The following is a 20765-nucleotide window of genomic DNA, read 5'->3' as shown; positions in this document are numbered from 1 at the left end:
CCAGGCTGGTGGCTCATGCCTGTAATCCTTGGGAGGCCGAGGTGGGCGGATCATTTGAGGTCAGGAGTTCGAGACCAGGCTACCCAACATGGTGAAACCCCATCTCTACTAAAAATACAAAAATTAGCCCAGCATGGTGGTGGGTGCCTGTAATCCCAGCTACTGGGGAGGTTGAGGCACAAGAATCACTTGAACTGGGGAGGTGGAGGTTGCAGTGAGCCAAGATTGCATCACTGTCCTCTAGCCTGGTGACAAAGCAAGACTCCTTCTCAAAAAACAGAAAGCAAGCTGGCCAGATGTGGTGATCACTCCTGTAATTCCAGTACTTTGGGAAGAGGAGGCAAAAATTATCACTTGAGGCCAAGGGTTCGAAACCAGCATGGGCAACATGGCAAGACCTTGTTTCCACAGATATATGTATTAATACACACATACACAGACATGCACACACATACACACACATATATATATACATATTAGCCAGGTTTTGTGGCACACACCTGTAGTCCTAGATAAGTGGGAGCATGAGGTGGGAGGATTCCTTGAGCCCAGGAGTTCAAGGTTACAGTGAGCTATGATGGCATCACCGCCCTCCAGCCTGGGGGACATAGCAAGACTATTGTGTCTTAAAAGAAAGTTCTGTGAGTCACCAAAAGAAAAAAAATTGTAGAAAAATAGAAAGAAAGCTTATATTTACTTTTTACTCATGGATTTCTCTATTGGCCTGCTGGCGCCTACTAAAGAAAGAAATGGGCCAGGGATGGTAGCTCATGCCTGTAATCCCAGCATCTTGGGAGGCCAAGGCAGGAGGATCACCTGAGGCCAGGAGTTCAAGACCAGCCTGGCCAACAGCCAACATGGTGAAACCCTGTCTCTACTAAAAATGCAAAAATTAGCTGAGCGTGGTGGCCGCTGCCTGTAACCCCAGCTACTCGGGAGGCTGAGGCAGGAGAATTACTTGAACCCAGGAGGTGGAGGTTGCAGTGAGGCAGTATGGTGCCATTGCATTCCAACCTGGGTGATAGAGTGAGACAAGAAAAGAAAGAAAGAGAGAGAGAGAGAGGGGAGGGAGAGAGGGAGGGAGGGAGGGAAGAAAGGAGGGAAGGAAGGAAGGAAGAAAGGAGGGAAGGAAGAAAGGAGGGAGGGAGAGAGGGAGGGAAGGAAGGAAGGAAGAAAAAAAGGAAGAAAAGATTTCATCATATTTTCAATGTTTGTTTACAAATACCTTTCTATGGCAAACTCTTGAAGTCACTGAAAGAAAACAATTGATGAATCTTTCAGAACTAGCTTTAAAAAAATCATAAAAATCTAAGGGGTTACATTTCAGGCACTGTTCTAAGTACTGGGGACACAGCAATGAGCAATACAACATCCCTGCCTTCCTTTTTTTTTTTTGAGACAAAGTCGCTCTGTCGCCAGGCTAGAGTGCAGTGGCATGATCTTGGCTCACTGCAACCTCCACCTCCCAGGTTCAAGCCATTCTCTTGCCTCAGCCTAACCCGAGTAGCTGGGATTACAGGTGTGTGCCACCACACCCAACTAATTTTTCTATTTTTAGTAGAGACGGGGTTTCACCGTGTTGATCTCCATCTCCTGTCCTGGCGATCGCCCAACTTGGCCTCCCAAAGTGCTGGGATTACAGGCATGAGCCACCATGCCCGGCCACATCCCTGCCTTTCTAAAGCTGATATTCTGTATCTATATATTTAGACTATAAGCCAAAATAAATAAGTAAAATATATAGTATATCAGGTACACAAATAAAGCCTGAGAAGAGGATGGGAAATGCTGGGGTGAGGGGCTGCCTATAAATTTTTGACAATAGGCTTTTTTTTTTTTTTTGTAGCAGTTTGAGGTTCACAGAATAATTGAGGACAAAGTAGAGTTTCTATATAATTTCTACTTCACAGTTTTCTGTATTAACATCTTGCATTACTGCTACCGGTTTCCTACAATTGATGAGCCAGTATTGACACATTATTAATTAAAGTCCATCAATTAACTCAGGTTTCACTCTTCATGTGTTGTACATTCTATGGATTTTTTTTTTTCTTTTAGACAGAGTCTCACTCTGTTGCCCAGGCTGGAGTGCAGTGGTGTGATCTCAGCTCACCACAACCTCTGCCTCTGTGTTCAAGCAATTCTCTTGCCTCAGCCTCCTGAGTAGCTGGAATTATAGGCATGCCACCATACCCGGCAATTTTTTTTTTGTATTTTCAGTAGAGATGTGGTTTCACCATGTTGGTCAGGCTGGTCTCAAACTCCTGATCTCAGGTGATCCACCCACCTTGGCCTCTCAAAATGCCGGAATTACAGGAGTGAGTCACCATGCCCGGCCTACATTCTACGGATTTTGACAAACATATGATGACGTTTATCCACCATTACATTAGAGAACAGAATAAGTCGCTGTCCTAAAATTCCTGTGTTCTATTTATCCCTGTCTTCTCCTCACATATCGGTGATCTTTCTATTATACTGTCCCTTCAACTTTCCTTTTCCTAGAATGTCATACAGTTGGTACAGCACAGTGTGCATGTGGACTTTTCAGATCCATGATCCGCTTTTCACATTTAGTAATTAATATGTATTTAAAGGCTGTAGGCCTGAGCGGTTGCTGCTGAAATGGGCAAGTTCATGAAAACCTGGGAAAGTGGTGTTTGTTCTGGCTGTATGCCACTCCCAATGCAAAGCTGTCATCATGAAGAACATTGATGTTGGCATCTCAAATCGCCGCTACAGCCATGCTCTGGTGGCTGGAATTGACTGCTATCCCTGCAAAGTGACAGCAGCCATAGGCAAGAAGATTGCCAAGAGGTCAAACATGAAGTATTTTGTGAACATTTATAACTACAGTCACCTACTGCCTACAAGGTACTCTGTGGATATCCCCCTGGACAATCTGTTGTCAATGAGGAGGTCTTCAGAGACCCTGCACTTAAATGCAAGATGAAGAGAGGCCAAGGTCAGGTTTGAAGACAGGAACAAGATGGGCAAGAACAAATGGTTCTTCCAGAAGCTGCAGTTTTAGATGCCTTGTTTTGGTCATTAAAATTTTTTTTTTTTTTTTTTTTGAGACGGAGTTTCGCTCTTGTTACCCAGGCCGGAGTGCAATGGTGCAATCTCGGCTCACCGCAACCTCCGCCTCCTGGGTTCAGGCAATTCTCCTACCTCAGCCTCCTGAGTAGCTGGGATTACAGGCACGCACCACCGTGCCCAGCTAATTTTTTGTATTTTTAGTAGAGACGGGGTTTCACCATGTTGACCAGGATGGTCTCGATCTGTTGACTTCGTGATCCACCTGCCTCGGCCTCCCAAAGTGCTGGGATTACAGGCTTGAGCCACCGCGCCCGGCCTGGTCGTTAAAATTTTTAAAGAATATATGCTTATAGGCTCTTCCATGTCTTTTAGTGACCCAATAGCTGATTTCTTTTTATTGTTGGATAATGTTATATTGTATGGATGCACCACAATTTATCCATTTACTTATTAAGAGAAATCTTGGTTGCTTCCAACATATGACAATTATAAATATAGCTGCATTCGTTGTTGTGTAGATATAAGTTTTTAACTCATTTGGATAAATATCAAGGAGCACAGCTACTGGATTATGTAGCAAGAGTATGTTTAATTTTTTAAGAATGTCAAAGTGTATCATTCTCAATTGTCACTATCAATGAATGAGAGTTGCCATTGCTCAACATCCTCACCTGCATCTGATACTGTCAGTGCTTTGGATTTGGGTCATTTAATGGTATATGTTGGCATTTCACTGTTGTTTTAATTTGAAATTCCCTAGTGACCTGTGAGGTTGGACATCCTTTCATATATTTACTTGGCATCTGTGTATATTATTTGGATGTCTGTGTAGATACTTTGTCCAATTTAGTTGGGATGTTTTCTTACTGTTGACTTTTAAGAGTTATTTGTACATATTGGACATCAGTTCTTTTATGACTATGTGTTTTGCAAATGTTCTCCCTTGTCTTTTCATTCTCTTAACAACGTCTTTTGCAGAGTATAAGGTTTTATTTTATTTATTTATTTTTTTAGACTGAGTTTCGCTCTTGTTACCCAGGCTGGAGTGCAATGGCGCGATCTTGGCTCACTGCAACCTCCACCTCCTGGGTTCAGGCAATTCTCCTGCCTCAGCCTCCTGAGTAGCTGGGATTACAGGCATGCGCCACCATGCCCAGCTAATTTTTGTATTTTTGGTAGAGACGAGGTTTCACCTTGTTGACCAGGATGGTCTCGATCTCTTGACCTCGTGATCCACCCGCCTCGGCCTCCCAAAGTGTTGGGATTACAGGCGTGAGCCACCACGCCCGGCCTAAGGTTTTAATTTTAATGAAGTCCAATTATAATTTTTTTTCTTTCACAAATTGTGCTTTTCGAGATTTATCTAAAAAGTGACTACTAAACACAATGTGTCCTAGATACTTCCTCTTATCTTGTGGTAGCTTTTTACATTTTTAAATTTATTTTTTTCTTAAAGGGTCTTGCCCTGTTACCTACACTCGAGTGCAGTGTCACCAAAAAGGCTCTCACAGTCTTGATCCCCCAGGCTTAAGTGATGCTCCCACCTCAACCTCTCAAGTAGCTGGGACTATAGGTGTATGCTGCCACACCTGGCTAATTAAAAAAAAAATTGTGTAGAGGCAGGGGCTTGCCATGTTGCCCAGGCTGGTCTCACACTCCTGAGCTCAAGCAATCCTCCCACCTCAGCCTCTTAAAGTTTTGGGATTATAGGCATGAGCCATCATGCCTGGTTTAGTAGCTTTTTAAAGGTTCCACATATAAATAAAATTATGCAGTATTCTTCTGTCGCGCTTATTCCAACTAGCATAATGTCCTCTAGGTTTATCTATGCTGTTGCAAATTCCTTTATCTCTTCATCTGTGAACAGACACTTAGGCTGTTTGCATATCTTGGCTATACTCTGAATAATGCTGCTAAAACATGGGAATGCAGAGATCTTTTCTTTCTGTACTTTTTTTTTTTTTTTTTTGAGATGGAATCATGCTCTGTCGCCCAGGCTGGAGTGCAGTGGCATGATCTCAGCTCACTGCAACCTCTGCCTCCCGGGTTCAAGTGATTCTCCTGCCTCAGCCTCTTGACTAGCTGGGATCACAGGCATGTACCACCATGCCCTGCTAATTTTTGTATTTTTAGTAGAGATAGGGTTTCACCATATTGGCCAGGCTGGTCTCGAACTCCTGGCCTCAGGTGATCTGCCTGCCTCGGCCTCCACTAGTGCTGGGAATACAGGTGTGAGCCAATGCACCTGGCTTCTTTCTGTACTTCAATGGATGAAAACAACTATCTTTATCATGTACTGATTTCATTTTGTTTTGGGAAGACACCCAGAAGAGAGATCCTCTCTTATCTTTTATTGTATCTGGATCATATGGTAGCCCCAGGTTTATTTTTTTCAAAGTCATTAGGCTGTTTTCCATAATGAATGTACCCACTTATACTCCCACCAACAGTGTACAATACAAGGATTGCCTTTTCTCCACACCTTCACTGACAGGTTTTTTTTGATAATGATTATCTTAAAAGTGTGAGGTAGTATCTCATTGTGGTTTTAATTTGCATTTCCCTGATTAGTGATATTGAGCACCATTTCACATACCTGTTGGCCATTTTTATGCCTTCCTTGGAAAAATGCCTATTTGGGCCCTTTGCCCATTTAATAACTGGGTTATTTTTGATATTTGGTTGTGAGTTCTTTATATATTTTGGATATTAATCCCTTATCAGATATATGTTTTTTAAGGCTAGGCTCATGCCTGTAATCCTCTGGGAGGCTGAGGCAGGCAGATCACCTGATGTCAGGAGTTCAAGACCAGCATGACAAACATGGCAAAACTCCATCTCTACTAAAAATACAAAAATAGTCAGGAGTGGTGGCATGTGCCTGTAATCCCAGCTACTCAGGAGTTACTAGAACCCAGGAGGCAGACGTTGCTGTGAGCTGAGATTGTGCCACTGCACTCTAGCTTGGTCGACAGAGAGAGACTGTCCCAAAAAAAGAAAAAGATATATGGTTTGCAAATATATCCCAACTGCGGGTTGCGTTTTGTTGTTTGTTTTGCTATGCAGAAGCTTATTAGTTTGAGGTGATCCCACCTGTTTTTGCTTTTGTTGCCAGACCTTTTGGTGTGATATCCAAAAACATTATTGTTAAAGCCAATGTCAGGAAGTTTCCCTATGTTTTCTTCTAGGATTTTTACAGTGCTAGGTCTGAGGTTTAAGTATTTAGTCAATTTTGAATTGATTTTTGTTCACAACGGAAAGGTCTAATTTCATTGTTTTGCATGTGAATTTCCAGTTTTCTCAGCATAATTTGTGGAAAAGATGGTCTTGGCATCCTTATCAAAAACCATTTGACCATATAAGCTAAGGTTTATTTTTGGACTCTATTCTGCTCCATTGCTCTATGTGTCTGTTTTCACATCAGTACCATAATATTTTTATTATGATAGCCTTGTAATGTAAGTTGAAATCAGGAAAAGTGATGCCTCAACATTGTTCTTTCTTAAGACTGTTAGCTACTTAGGGTCTCTCTTCGTTCCATACACATTTTAGAATTGTTTTTTTCTATTTCAATGAAAGATGCCTTTTGAATTTTCATAGCAATTGTGTTGAATCTGTACTTTGGATAGTACACAGGCATTTTAACAATTCTTCCAATCCATGAACATGGGATATATTTCCACTTTATTTATATCTTCTTCAATTTCTTTTATCAGTGTTTTATAGTTTTTATTGTACTCTTTCATCTCATTGGTTAAATTTATTCCTATGTATTTTATTCTTTTTGATGCTATTGTCAGTGGGATTGTCAGAAAATTATCATTGCTGTGAAGAAATTGATTTTTGTATGTTGATTTTGTATCCTGCAACTTTACTGGATTTATTAGTTTTAATAGTTTTTTTGTGAAGTGTTTAGGATTTTTACATGTAAGAACATGTTACTTGCAAATAGGTTAATTTTACTTCTTTGTTTTCTATTTGGGTACCTTTTATTTTTCTTGTGTGATTGTTCTTGCTAGTACTTCTACTACTCTGTTGAAAAGAACTGGTGAGAGTGGGCCTTCTTGTCCTATACCAGATCTAATGGGAAAATTTTCAGTTTTCTCTCATTTATTTTGATGTTTCCTGTGGGCTTTTCATGAATGGTCTTTTGTATTAAGGAAGTTTCCTTCTATACCTATTTTGTTGAGAGTTCTAATCATAAATGGATGCTGGGCTTTTTGTCTTTTATTCTGTTAATGTGCATCAGTGATGGACTTACATATATTAAACCAATTTTGCATCCCAGGGATAAATCCCACTTGGTCATGGTATATAATCTTTTTGATGTATCTTCAAATTCAGTTTGCGAGTATTTTATTGAAGAATTTTCCATCTGTTTATCAGACCTATTAGGCTATAGTTTTATTATCTTGTCTTTGAATTTGGTATCATCGTGATGCTAGCCTCATAAAATGAGTCTGGAGGTATCCTCTCTACTTTTATTTTTTAAAAGAGTGTAAGAAGTATTGGTATTAATTCCTCTTTGAATGTTTGGTAGAATTCAGCTGTGAAACCATCTGGTCCTGGGCTTTTTTTGTTAGCAAGTTTTAAATTGTGACTTCAATTTCCTTGTTAGTGGTCTTTTCAGGCTTTCTATATCTTTTAGATTAAGTCCTGGTAGGTTGTATGTTTCAGGGACTTTATGTCTTCTAGGTTATCCAGTTTGATGGGATATAATTAATTATTCATAATAGCTTCTTATGATCCTTGTTTCTGAAGAATCCACTGTATATCTTCTATTTATTCATGAGACACAATCTCTGTTGCCCAGGCTGGAGTGTAGTAGTATTGTCATAACTCAGTGCAGCCTCAATCTCCTGAGCTTAAGTGATCCTCCCACTTCAGCCTCCCAAGTAACTGGGACTATAGGCACAGGCCACCACACCTGGCTAATTAAAGAAGGATTTTTTTTATTTTTGGTAGAGACTAGGTTTTCCTGTATTACCCTGGCTTGTCACAAATGCCTGGCCACAAGTGCCTCGACCTTCCAAAGTGATGGGATTATAGGCATGGGCCACGGCATCCAGCTGACATAGATTTCCCTAGAACTTTAAATATGGCATCTCACTGCCTCATGGCTTCCATTGTTTTCAGTAGAAATCTGTTGCTAATCTTATTAAAGGTTCCTTCTACCTGATAAGTCTCTTCTCTTGCTGCTTTCAAAATTCTTTGTCCTTGGGTTTTGACAATTTAATGTATTTCACTTTGTGTTGAAGAGAGTCTATCCTGCTTTGTGTTCATTGAGTTTTCCAGATGTGATTTTATTTTTGAGGCAGGGTCCCACTCTGTTGCCCAAGCTAAAGTGCTGTGGTGCCATCCAAAAGCTAGGAGTACGAGTTCTGAGAGCAGCCTGGGAAACAAAGTGAGACCCTGCTCTACAAAAAATATTTAAAAAAAAATAAGCCAAGTACGCCAGGTGCGGTGGCTCACAACTGTAATCCTAGCACTTTGGGAGGCCAAGGCAGGCGGATCATCTGAGGTCGGGAGCTTGAGACTTTGAGACCAGCCTCACCAATATGGAGAAACCCTGTATCTACTAAAAATACAAAATTAGCCAGGCGTGGTGGCACATGCCTGTAATCCCAGTTACTTAGGAGGCTGAGGCAGGAGAATCACGTGAACCCAGGAGACAGTGGTTGCAGTGACCCGAAATTGTGCCACTGCACTCCAGCCTGGGCAACAAGAGCAAAACTACATCTGAAAAAAATTAAAAATTAGCCAGGTACAGTGGCATGGCTACTCAGGAGCTCAGGCGGCTCATGTGGAAGACTGCAATAAGCAGCTGTTGCCCCACTGCACTCCAGTCTGGGTGACAAGAGACATCGTGTCTAAAAAAAATTGAAGAAAAAAATGAAATGTATAAAAGGATACTGTTTATTAATTTTAACTGCAAAAATTTTAAAACTGTCTCTTCAACAGAGAAATTGCTAAATTGTACAAGATCACATATCTGATGTGATCAGAACTAGTACCTGATTAAATAAAAAACCATTTAAAGGAGGAAAAAAACTATATGCATTTGGTTTTAGCTTAAAAAACATAAACGTATATTCGTTTGTGATTTTCAATGTAGGGCCAAGGCTTTTTTCAATAAGTTTAAACCTCCTTGTAATTCTTTAGTCTCTCGTGCCAAAAACAAAACAAAAGAAAAAAACCTTAACTGCATAACTTATATTTTTGTTAGTCTCTCATAGTTGTCTTGCTCCTATCTGTTTTCAATAAATTAAAAATATTGATCTTCATCTGGGTGTGGTGGCTCACACCTGTAATTCCAGCACTTTGGGAATCCAAGGTGGGTGGGTGGATCACTTGAGCGCAGGAGTTCAAGACCAGCCTGGGCAACGTGGTGAAACCCTGTCTCTACAAACAAACAAACAAAAAAATTAGCGGTGTGTGCTGGCACACACCTGTGGTCCCAGCTACTAGGGAGCCTGAAGTGTGAGGATCACTTGAGCCTGGAGGCAGACATTACAGTGAGCTGAGATCACATCACCGCATTCCAACCTGGGTAACAGAGCAAGAACCTGTCTAAAAATAAATAAATAAAACAAAAATCCTTAAAATTTTAATGACTCAGTGTTAAAGGCTTTCACAACAGCCTAACCTTTTCACAGATTCCATTGGCTTGTGTAATATATAATTAAGTGACATAATAAAGACATATTTGTATGCAATATGAAAGCACATAGGCACAACTGATTTTAGCAAGCTTACAGTTTAACTGGTGGAACTGGAAGAGCACTAGCACAATTGAGAGCAGTCAACAAGGCAAAGGAGATCAAAAGTAGAAAGCAGAGTGTCAGTCTTTCGAGTTGGTTATTTGGATGGTGGTTAAGAAAGCTTCAGTCACAAATGGCATGTGATTAGGAACTAGAGTAAAGCCTTTGCAGGTATACACCAAACTCAAAAGTCGTCAAGAAGATTGGTATGTTTGTTTATACAAGCATTAAAAATGTCCTCATATTCCTCCCATCAGCAAAGCAAATACGGTCAAAGCACAGTGGGTTTCTGCAACATATATGACTGACAAATGACTTGTTTCCTTAATTTCCAACATCTCGTGTGATTAAAATCTCAAACAACTAATAAAAAAATCAGGAAAGGATATCAATACCGAATGTAATGTAAAAAAATAGAAGGGATCAATAAAGCTACCTAACTTTACACAAGAAATATTTCTTCTCTGAGATAAGCAGGTAAATTAAGTTTCATGAAGTTCTAATAAGGATGGGGGGAAACAGACATTCTCATATGCTTTGGTAGAACAGTATAAACTGGTATAATGGTGCCTGAGAACAATTAGACAATATTAATACCTAAGAATGCAGGTGTCCCATGACCTAGAAACCCTACCGCTCTAAATTTACCCTATGCATACACTTGCAACAATTAACAAAAGTATTTGTATGATGTTCGTTGCAGCTTTGTACAGCAAAAACTGGAAACCATCTTAATGTCCATTAAGAAATTAAATTACAGTATAACCATAAGAGTACTAAGCAGTGGTGAAAAAGAATGAGATATATCTGAATATGCTGATATACATAAGATCTATACAGGCCGGGTGTGGTAGCTCACGCCTGTAAAACCAGCACTTTGGGAGGCCGAGGTGGGTGGATCACGAGGTCAAGAGATCGAGACCATCCTGGTCAACATGGTGAAACCCCGTCTCTACTAAAAATACAAAAAATTAGCTGGGCATGGTGGCGCACACCTGTAATCCCAGCTACTCAGGAGGCTGAAGCAGGAGAACTGCCTGAACCCAGGAGGCGGAGGTTTCGGTGAGCCGAGATCGCACCATTGCACTCCAGCCTGGGTAACAAGAGCGAAACTCCGCCTCAAAAAAAAAAAAAGATCTATACATATTCCAAGATGAAAAAGTAAGCTGCAGAAGAACATACTGTACAATCCTGTTGGCTTTAAGAAAATGTGTACGTACATACAAATGTGAAATATACATTTTTACCCCAGAAGAAAATACAAGAAACTGAATAGAGGTTGTTATTAGCTTGAGGGGGCTTTTCTTAGGGTGGGGCATTGAGGAAGAGGATGTCACAACTCATTTTGACCCTCACTATACGGTTCAAATTTTTATCATCTACGTAAAACAGAGGCATGGCATAATCATAAATCTTTCACCTTTCTGCTTATTACCTTTTCTCTAGGTAGTTCTTTTCGTTCAGAGGAAAAATGGCATATCTAACTGCACTAGGCAAACTGACTTCAAGCATAAAAGGAGAGGTCCTTTATTTTGTTTGACAAGGTCTTACCTTAGGATTACCAGAATAGAGGGTTGGTATTGGGAGAGGAGCCAAGCAGTGTCCACAATGAAAGAAGAGCTTCTCTTCAGATACTGTTTAACCTTCTAAATCCCTTTTAGTTTCTCAGCTAGTCCCTTCCCTCAAATACAGCCACTATGTGAGTCAATAACTCTAGAAATGTTTTACACTTGTCATTCTCTCCATTCCTGATAACCAATTAATAAATATAACCATTGTTAGAAAAGCCCATGAAAAACTCCCGTAAAATAATCTTCAAAACTCCTATACTTTAGATTACTAAAGCACATCTTTATTTTGCAATTGAACATTAAAGAGTCATAGCTAGAGTTTTTTTTTTTAATGTTTGTACCTGAACAACTGTTTCTCAAAATGAAATTTGGCCAACAAGATATGTATAACAGCATTTCACATAATATAAATGGCTCTTAAGACTAAAACAGTTTTAATGCAAACCATCATTTTTATCTTGTTTGCTGTATTGTGATTTTTTTTGTATATGAATGGCAGAAATTCTAATATTTCACTAAAATGAAGACAAATACACAAGGCCTTTCAAACATACAGTAAGCTGCAGTGACAAATGCAGAGTGATGATTTCAAATTATGAAGTGTTGACCACATTCAAGCTTATGCACATTTTAAACAAACCCTTAGCTTCTTTGCCTAATTATGAGATTTTATTTTGTGAAATAGGGGGAAAGCAATCTAAAAAACTAAGGGACCAATTTGATTTTGCCACTAGTTTAATAGAATCAAACATTAGAACTGTATTTTAATTATGACATAAACTAGGCTTTTAACTATGTGACTTTCCCCCTTCATATTTACAAATAGCACCTGTTACAAGAAAAATAAAATCCCAAATTAAAACACCCTCTACATAGAAATAATTATTTTTAAGACTACGTTAAAAATATCACTGATGCAGATATAGTAAATTATCAGTTCTAAAATGAAGCCTACACTGTAGAGAGTAAAGAGTAGCTTTTCTTATTTGAAAAGATTACAACATAGATTACAACTGTAATGTCCTGATGCTGGAGAACACTGGGTTGAACAATTTTAATTTTTTAAATTAGATATAGTCTACTGGCAGAAAATCAAAACAGCTTAATGTAAACTGTTTCAAGTCTCTTAAATCATGCCCCTCAACACAAATATAAAGTGTTGGGACTTTTATTCCCTTAAACTTACTTGTGCAGTATCTACTTAACCCTAGGGACTACACTGAAAACAAGTGTATTTCCAAGTATTCATGTGATCCACAAAAAAATCCAAATCAGAAATGATTATAATAAACCAAGCTTAGATGAAGCTAGCTGTGAGAACTCAGAGTTCAGTAACACAGTCAACTGGGTATCCTTTATTGTGCTACATAAATTACAGAAAACTTGCAAAGCCAAGATCACACAAGTTGCCTCTTAAACATCAAATAAACTATGAAGAAATCATTATATTTAAAATTGGGTCCAATCTAATGACCTCTAATACTAATTAAAATTTTCCTATATTTACAAAACTTCTAGGATTTTAAAATGTATAAATTAAGTTGGTAGTCAGCATGAAATAAAGTGCTACTATTTAAAAGTCAAAAAATCAAATTTAGCATTGAAATTTGACCTACTCTACAGATTATACGAATAATCTTGCCAACTCATTGAAGGAGTGGAAAAGACAGGTGCCAGAGAATCCCAGACTTGGGTTAAAATGTTCTTGCCCAGGAAGGCAAATAACTGGAACACTACAATTCAGGAGTAGAAACTAAAAAGCTTCTTTGAATATATGGTAAAATGAGCTCAACTGTGACTACGGTGAGAAAGAACACAACTGCCGATTTGTGGAGAAAGCATGAATCAGCACCTATCGGGGTCTAAGGGTGTGAGCAGGGCTAGCTCCTCCTTGATGGATTCCTGGTAATACTTTTACTTAGCAATAAGGCATTTAATTTAAGCTTATCACAAGTAATATTTGCTAAATTTTGGAAACTCCCAGGGTTGAGAGTCTGACACTAATCCTTTAACAGCTGTAGCAAAGTTCATGAAAGAAGAGATCACTCTAGTTGAGTACTTACTTCACAAAGCCAAATTAGTGACTTTTAAAAAGCTGGAGAGGTGGAAACAGAAATAAAAATAATGAAGTCCCCATTGAGTCAAGTTTAATGAGTGATAAATAATAAATACTACTTTTTAGAGAAGCTGTTGTACATATTAATCACACCTACAAAAGAGGTTTAAAACGTAGGGGTTTTTTGTTCAGCTGAATTAATATAAACTCTTAAGCATATAAGACACCACTGCTACAAGTCAGAGTTGGGCTAAGTGGTCCAAGACATTGGGAATAAAAAGGCAAAAACCATGCAGGGGGCTCTGCACATACTCACTGTAACGAATCTTAGGCACAGTTTTCTGTCTTCACGAAAGTCACACCCTCACAACAATGTCCTCATTTGACAAAGCCTGGAAACTTTCTCCATGGTAAACACATATAGCAACACATTTACCTTCACACACAAACACCCTTCCACACTCCAAAAGTCTAGAATTATTTTACACTTAAAAACAGTATGTGCAAATTTTCTGAACAGTTTCTATTCTAGAGGCAAAGAAAATTGAAAAAAAAAAAAGTACATTATATTTGAAATATGCTTCAATTGCTCATTTATAATGAAAATTAGTTTTCTTCTAAAATTGCATTTTGTATAATGAAGTGTAATACTCTTCCTCTTCTTTTCAATCCCTTGTAGACTTTTTTACACAAATAGAGTATCCTTATAATCAAGTCATAATTCTAGCAACATTTCAAAGATACATTCATTTTCTTTACAGCATGAAAGACATAACAAAGATCATTTTATCTCCTTTAAACAATGAAATTAAAGAAGTTAACAGTTTCAACCTTCTGTCCATAGAAAAATATTTTTCTACATCCTTTACACAACAAAGGTAGGAAACTCTACAGTGTTTAACTGAAACTTTCATGAGCTTTACAAGACATCCAAACATTTTCGTTCTTGCACTGTAAATTTTAAAAGGTTTCAGGAAGGTAACATTTGAACTTTCCCCTAAAATGGTAGTCTTTAGCAATATTGCTAATACCTTTTGCTTTGTAAAAAAATTTTAAACTGGTTTACTTATGTATGCACTGAACCAATGCTGCTGGATTGCACCCTAGCAGATAGTACTTCTGGTTGCCCATTTAGCTTGGAGTATTCAAATAAAAATTATAATGATTATAACACTTTGGAAATCAACAGTATACTACAGTAGAAAAACATACAAATAGCAGCAAATTTATATGCAAACAAATATTTGGTGTCTACTCACAACAAATTCATCAGGACTGTAAAAATAAAATGTCTAATTTCTGTCAGAAACACAGATTGCTGTTTGTTTTTGATAACATTGTAAGACACACTGTAGTAATTGCTATTGAGAATCAATTAAGTCCATATATTATAAAATATTGTGTTGATAATGGTTGCAGACATAGTAAGGTATGTTGAACCAAAAACATACAAATGAGGGATTAATTTATTGGGTTCTCGATAAAATTGCTGAAATTAGCTATTACCAATTAGCCCTCAAAAATGTTTTAGGATTATGTCAATTCCCTTGTATCCACATAATTCTCTAAGAATTTTATAAAATGGTTTTTACAACTTGTATTGTGATCACACTGAGACACCAATAAATCTCTGCTAACAGATCAGTATAAGCCTGATATTTTGATAAAATTAATTCAGTAGGTTTTAATAACATAGTTATTTCGCTTGGAGGAAGCACCACAATAAGAATGGTTCCAGTAATTGTGGTCAGTTAGGTGAAGCAAATGGGACAGTAAGCAATGTTAATACAAAGTATTAATCGTGGCAGCTTACATAATGCACCAACTTTCATAAAAGCAGGCTGTTGCATCATTTATCTATGTCCTATTATTGAGATGTTTATTCCAACAAAAATTTATTATAATGTATTTACTATAAGTGACTGAAATGCAATTTCCTCTGAACTATAAAATAACTACCACAAAATAAAAGAGCCTGTAAACATATCCCACATTATTGTGGTATAAACAATTTTTATGAATTCAAAATTACTTTGGCAACCTTACCATCAGAGTATTTTAAATATTCAAAATACAGATATTAAATAGCACATTGTTATAAACTAATGTTTCCTTCTCTCTTCCTGATAAGATTATAAAACAAGTAATGCTTTATTTACTTCTCTTACATGTACACATTAAGAACATAAATTATTTCATTATAAATGGGCATATATTCTAAATCTTAGTTCTATGTTTTGAGTGCTTTTAAAAATTAGTCTTCTAATTGCAGTCTAGAATGTTTGCATACTGCATATGTATCAGCCTAAATACTTTACAAAAGCTTATGTTCTGTCAGGGAGGCATGACTAGCAAACTGAGTGGGGGTCTTAGTTAAGATCACTTTTGAAGTCTGCTTATCTTCTAACTTAAGTGACATCTTCTAAGGTCATCATAGTTATTAAGTGAAAACACTGCCTGAGTATGCTCCTCTACTGGAAATAGACAAAAATTCACAAGAATTTATGATATTCACATAGGTTATAATTTATTGAAATTCCAGTATAATATAGGAATACTAGATTGATAATTAGAAAGCAGATCGTAGAAGACCAGACTGCTAAATCAATAACCATTGCTGGACCTCTGTTTCTTAATGCCAATAAAAATAGGGTAAGTGAAGACTGAATAACATTTCTCAAGTTCCTTTCAGCTCTCAAACTGCAGTATTTCTAGTGGAGACAGAAGACAGGACACTTTTGCCTAAATATTCAATTAGACCTGATCAGATCCTGCCAGCGGATGACAAACAATCCAGTAGTTAAAACAATCCTTTTCCTCTGTGGGCATTAGCCTTTGTGAAATACACATATAAATAAACACACAAAAGTATCTCTATGTGTGTGTACACATATTTGAAACCTTCCAGCTATTGTCTTAATGTCTTAACATATCTTTGCACATCTGAAGTCAGATTTCATATAATAAATGCTCCCTTTACTCTTGATTAAAATCATCAACCATTCCCCTATCACCTCTTTCTCCTAGCAGAATGTAGAAAGGAAATAATTTCTTAGGCTGTTTATTCTGCCTCAATTTTGAATGGATGTATTGGTTTGACAAACACTATCAATCTTCTGGTGAATGTAAAGTCTATTCCAAATACTCCTCATCATATTTATATAGTACTGACACAAATCAGATGCTCAATAAAACACCTGAAATGAACATGAAAAAACTATCCTAACTCAGAAAGGGAAGGTTTTCGCAAACACTTCTTAGCATTTACAAAAGCCCTTTGATTATCCAATACTGATTTCCACTTGTCAGAATAAAAGTCAGCATTGCTTTCTTAAGGGTGTTGAGGTGGGAGGTGGCTAGAAGAGTGGGAGGGTAGCTTAGATACAAGAAATTTTGTTATTTTATTACATAATGTTACATTGATATGGACGGAGTCTAGAACTACATGGTGTATGAAAGCTAGAATTATTTCTATAAACCTATTTAGATTGATAACAGGTTAAAAAATGCCTAGGTGTAATGGATGAAGTCTTATCTATTAGCATATTCATTTTAAGAAGTTGTAAAGGATAATTTAAATAAGATCCTAATAAATATGGTTTTAAAAAAGGATCTTTTCTGTACATAAAAATGACAGTGGGTAGTTCCCAGATGAAAAATTCATATAGGAGAAATTGAAATGTAATTCTAAACGTCTAATAGATTGGCATTTAAAGACAGGCATTGATGATTTAAAAAGGCAGCAGTGCTCATTGCCAAGAAATGATTAAACTCACAAGTATAAACAAAGCCCTAAATTAAAGAACACGCCAACCATGACGTTTCTCTTTATATTTACACAACTGTATCTTTTGATCTATGGTTGTCATATTCTGTCCATACAGATAGAACAGACGGATTTTATTTTTAAATTCAGGTGAAAAACTGCCAAAACAGTTATTTAATATGTAGACCCCAACATAATTTTACTTTCTCACTTTTCAATTTATCATGATGTCATACAACAGCCTAAATTATATTTATCTGTTTTTAGAACAGAATAATCAAATAAGATTATAAGTTACTTAGTATATTATACTGTTTTGACTGTGAAGTCAGGAAATAGATAAGAGAGTTTCTCTTTGACATAAAGGTTATGTTTACTTCTCTCTCTAAATAAACTTAAATATTTTACTATGATAACTTATTTGGTATCTTGACTATTAATGTTTAGGAGCTTAATTTCCTGAAATTTATTATTATGAGTTTTGAATATTTGAAATGACATCATTTAGATTAAGTTGCAGATTTAAAAATGTATACTTTTCCCCTCATACTAGATGACTTTCCAAAATATCTACCATTTGACTCTAATCATTATGAACACCTTACAGAAATATTTAGAAACTGCTTTCAGTTTTTTAACTCAATCTTTTAAAACTGCATCCACATAAAATAATTGTGTAAAATAAACATTTGAATAGGTGAACAAATTTTTCACTTTTATCAAAGTGGGCAATTTTAAAGTTCTATCTCTCTGTAGACTTAAAAACACCTGAAGAGGAAAATATGGGAATTCCCACATACTTAATGGGAATCAGATCCTCTATTAGGCTGGACAATCAAAAGTCTCCTTATTAACATGCGTTATAACTTAATAAGTATATATAAAATGGAATAATTGTACAAAAAGACAAGAAAACTCTCATTTTAGTTATTGAGCGATTACACCTAGAAATAATATTTTATTCTTCATTTGAAGAATCCCAATTAATAGATCAATGTGAACAAAGTTTGATATTAACTGAAATGAGCGCTAAAGAATAATATTTTAGTTATGGATATGAATAAATCACAATTATCTGCTCTAACTTTAGCTTAGAGTATCAATATGTTTAACAGTAATGTCATGTTAGATGTCTTCCTAAAGTTAGGGATGAAATAAATATGAAATTTGAAGCATTAAGCATCTTTTAAAGTTGAGCTGTTAAACTGTAACCCCTCAGTCCCTCAAGTAAAGGAATGTGCAGATTTTAAATAATTCCATAGCAGCAGAGTGTGCACTCAGTAGAACACAAATTATCTTTGCTTCTTACAGCAAATCACAAGTACTGAGTAAGAAACAGAATTTCCTTACCCTTCTTTGACTGTATAATACTCAATATAAGCTGTTTTTTAAAATGTGAACTTACTAAAATGCATAAAAATATAAGAATGTACAATATACATATATACCTCCTAGTGGGGTCAAATGAGTGCCTTTTCATTAGACATACAAGGATGTCTCAAGGCACTTAAGGGGTTAAGACACAATGCATGCATTCCTTTACATCAAGTATGTGAAATCACATGATTTGGAATAAGCCAACCTTATGATAAATATAAGTTATATTATTAAATCCAAGAGAATTTGTAGATTCATATTTATGTTTTCTATAAGATGCTGGTAAATGGACAATGTGCAGCATTTCCTGGGAACAGCAAATTCCACCTTTCTTCTTCTGAGCAGCAGGCAGGTCTCTACAGGGGGTGTGCAGGGAAAAATGTGCTGCATCCATAGGCAGTGTATTGGCTAATATTAAGAATGATATTGCTAAAATTTAAAAAATAAAATCTGGTAATCAGTATAGTAAGTATGCAAACCACTGCAAAAGACCAGAGCTGACTCCTGATGTTTACTTCTTTTTGCTTTCATGATACAGGTGTATAACAGAGATGATGAGAATTTTGAGCCTTGTTTGTGGCAATTCTACCAAAAGGGGATTGCATGGCACCACCACAAAATTTCATAAATTACCCTGAACATACTTAGTTATTTACTATTTGTTCGGAGCAAAGCATGAAATAGTCTTCAAATACATGAGTTATAGATTTTGAAAGAGTGACATTTTTTAAAACATAAAGTGCAACAGTGCTGAAGTTTTCAGTTTTTTTGAGTTCTTCATTTTTTTTTTTTTTTTGTAAAATGCCATTTTCTGTGAGCAGTATTATGGCACAGTGAACATAAGAGAAAGCAGTTTTCCAACACATATCCCAGATCTTTTTGCTTTCTTATTTATTTGATGATGATGTTAAGGGTTTAACAAAGCCTTCTTCATAAACTTTCAGAATAGCTTCACATACAAATCTGTATTGACTCTGAAAAATAAAATATAAAAAACAGAATTGATCAGAAAAGTCAGAAAACTGCCCCCCTCCCCAAAAAAACCAGAAAAACATCTCACTTGTCTTGCTTATTTGAAAAATGCAAAGTAAAACTGTATAAAAATACCATTTTTCACCAAAAGACTGGTCAAAAAAAATAAAGTTTGGCAATATGTTTTGTTGGCAAAACTCACTATATGTTGTTGGTATGGATGTTAAAATACTGCAGTCCCTATAAAGGGGAATTTGGCAGCATATGACAAAATTAACTTAATTTACCTCTTAACCCAGCATTTTCACTTCTAGAATCTATTCAAAACATAAATCAGAAATTAAAAACACATATTCACAAAATGAGACTATTCACTGTCTACTTATTTATAACAGAAAAAGTGGAAACAATTTAATTGCCATCAATAGGGACCAGGTGACTACTGTACATTCTCACAATGGAATACTAGTTAGTGGGGAAGAAAATGGACAAAAGTCTACAAACTACTAGAGAACGAACAATCCCAGGATATTTTATTAAGTAATAAAAGAAAGGTAGGTAAAGTATACATATTATATTACCTTTATAAAAGAAAGGGAGGAAAACACAAATATCTATCTCAGTGTATGTTAAGGAAAAAAAAACAATAAAAGAATAAATTATTTAAAAAGTTTCCTATAAAGGGATGGAGGGAAAAGGGAGCAGGAGAGGGACAGAGACTAGACTTCATTAAATATATCTTCCTTCTTTTTAGATTTATACTTTGGAATAATGTAAATATAGCACATAATTACAAAATTTTAAAGTCCCTAAGAATTGAAAATATCATGAAACTAATCAATATGTGTATTTAGTTGATGACAACCATATAGAGGAGAGCTATTTGAAGGGACTTTTTTTTTATGAAACAGTCTTGCTCTGTTGCCCAGGCTAGAGTGCAATGGCTCAATCTTGGCTCATTGCAATCTCTGCCTCTCAGATTCAAGTGATTCTCCTGTCTCATCCTCCTGAATAGCTGGTATTACAGTATCCACCATCATGCCTGGCAAATTTTGTATTTTGTAGAGACAGGGTTTCACCATGTTGGCCAGGCTGGTCTTGAACTCCTGACCTCAGGTGATCCACCTGCCTCAGCCTCCCACAGTGCTGGGATTAAGGCGTGAGCCACTGTGCCCTGCCCTGAAGAGACTTTAAAACAGTAATCTGGCTGGCCACAGTGGCTC

At 36.7% G+C, this 20765-nt stretch overlaps 1 protein-coding gene and 1 pseudogene across 6 annotated transcripts in view; one reads left to right on the top strand and one right to left on the bottom strand.

Moving 5' to 3' along the window:
• Window positions 1–2625: 2625 nt before the first annotated feature.
• Window positions 2626–3031, top strand: LOC100407927 (large ribosomal subunit protein eL27 pseudogene; annotated as a pseudogene).
• An 8599-nt stretch (window positions 3032–11630) lies between these two features.
• The window catches only part of PTPN4 (protein tyrosine phosphatase non-receptor type 4), a 229265-nt gene continuing 220130 nt past the window's right edge, over window positions 11631–20765 (bottom strand). For all 6 annotated transcript variants that reach the window (XM_002749530.7, XM_078327965.1, XM_017973535.4 and 3 more), the window contains one exon: window positions 11631–19544. In XM_002749530.7, coding sequence (XP_002749576.1) covers window positions 19458–19544 — 87 coding nt within the window. In that variant the 3' untranslated portion in view covers window positions 11631–19457. The remainder of the gene's footprint in view (window positions 19545–20765) is intronic.

This window comes from Callithrix jacchus, chromosome 6 (genome assembly GCF_049354715.1).
Source record: "Callithrix jacchus isolate 240 chromosome 6, calJac240_pri, whole genome shotgun sequence".
Lineage (NCBI taxonomy): Eukaryota > Metazoa > Chordata > Mammalia > Primates > Cebidae > Callithrix > Callithrix jacchus.
The sequence above is the reverse complement of the archived record's forward strand: the minus strand, read 5'-3'. Positions and strand labels throughout refer to the sequence as shown.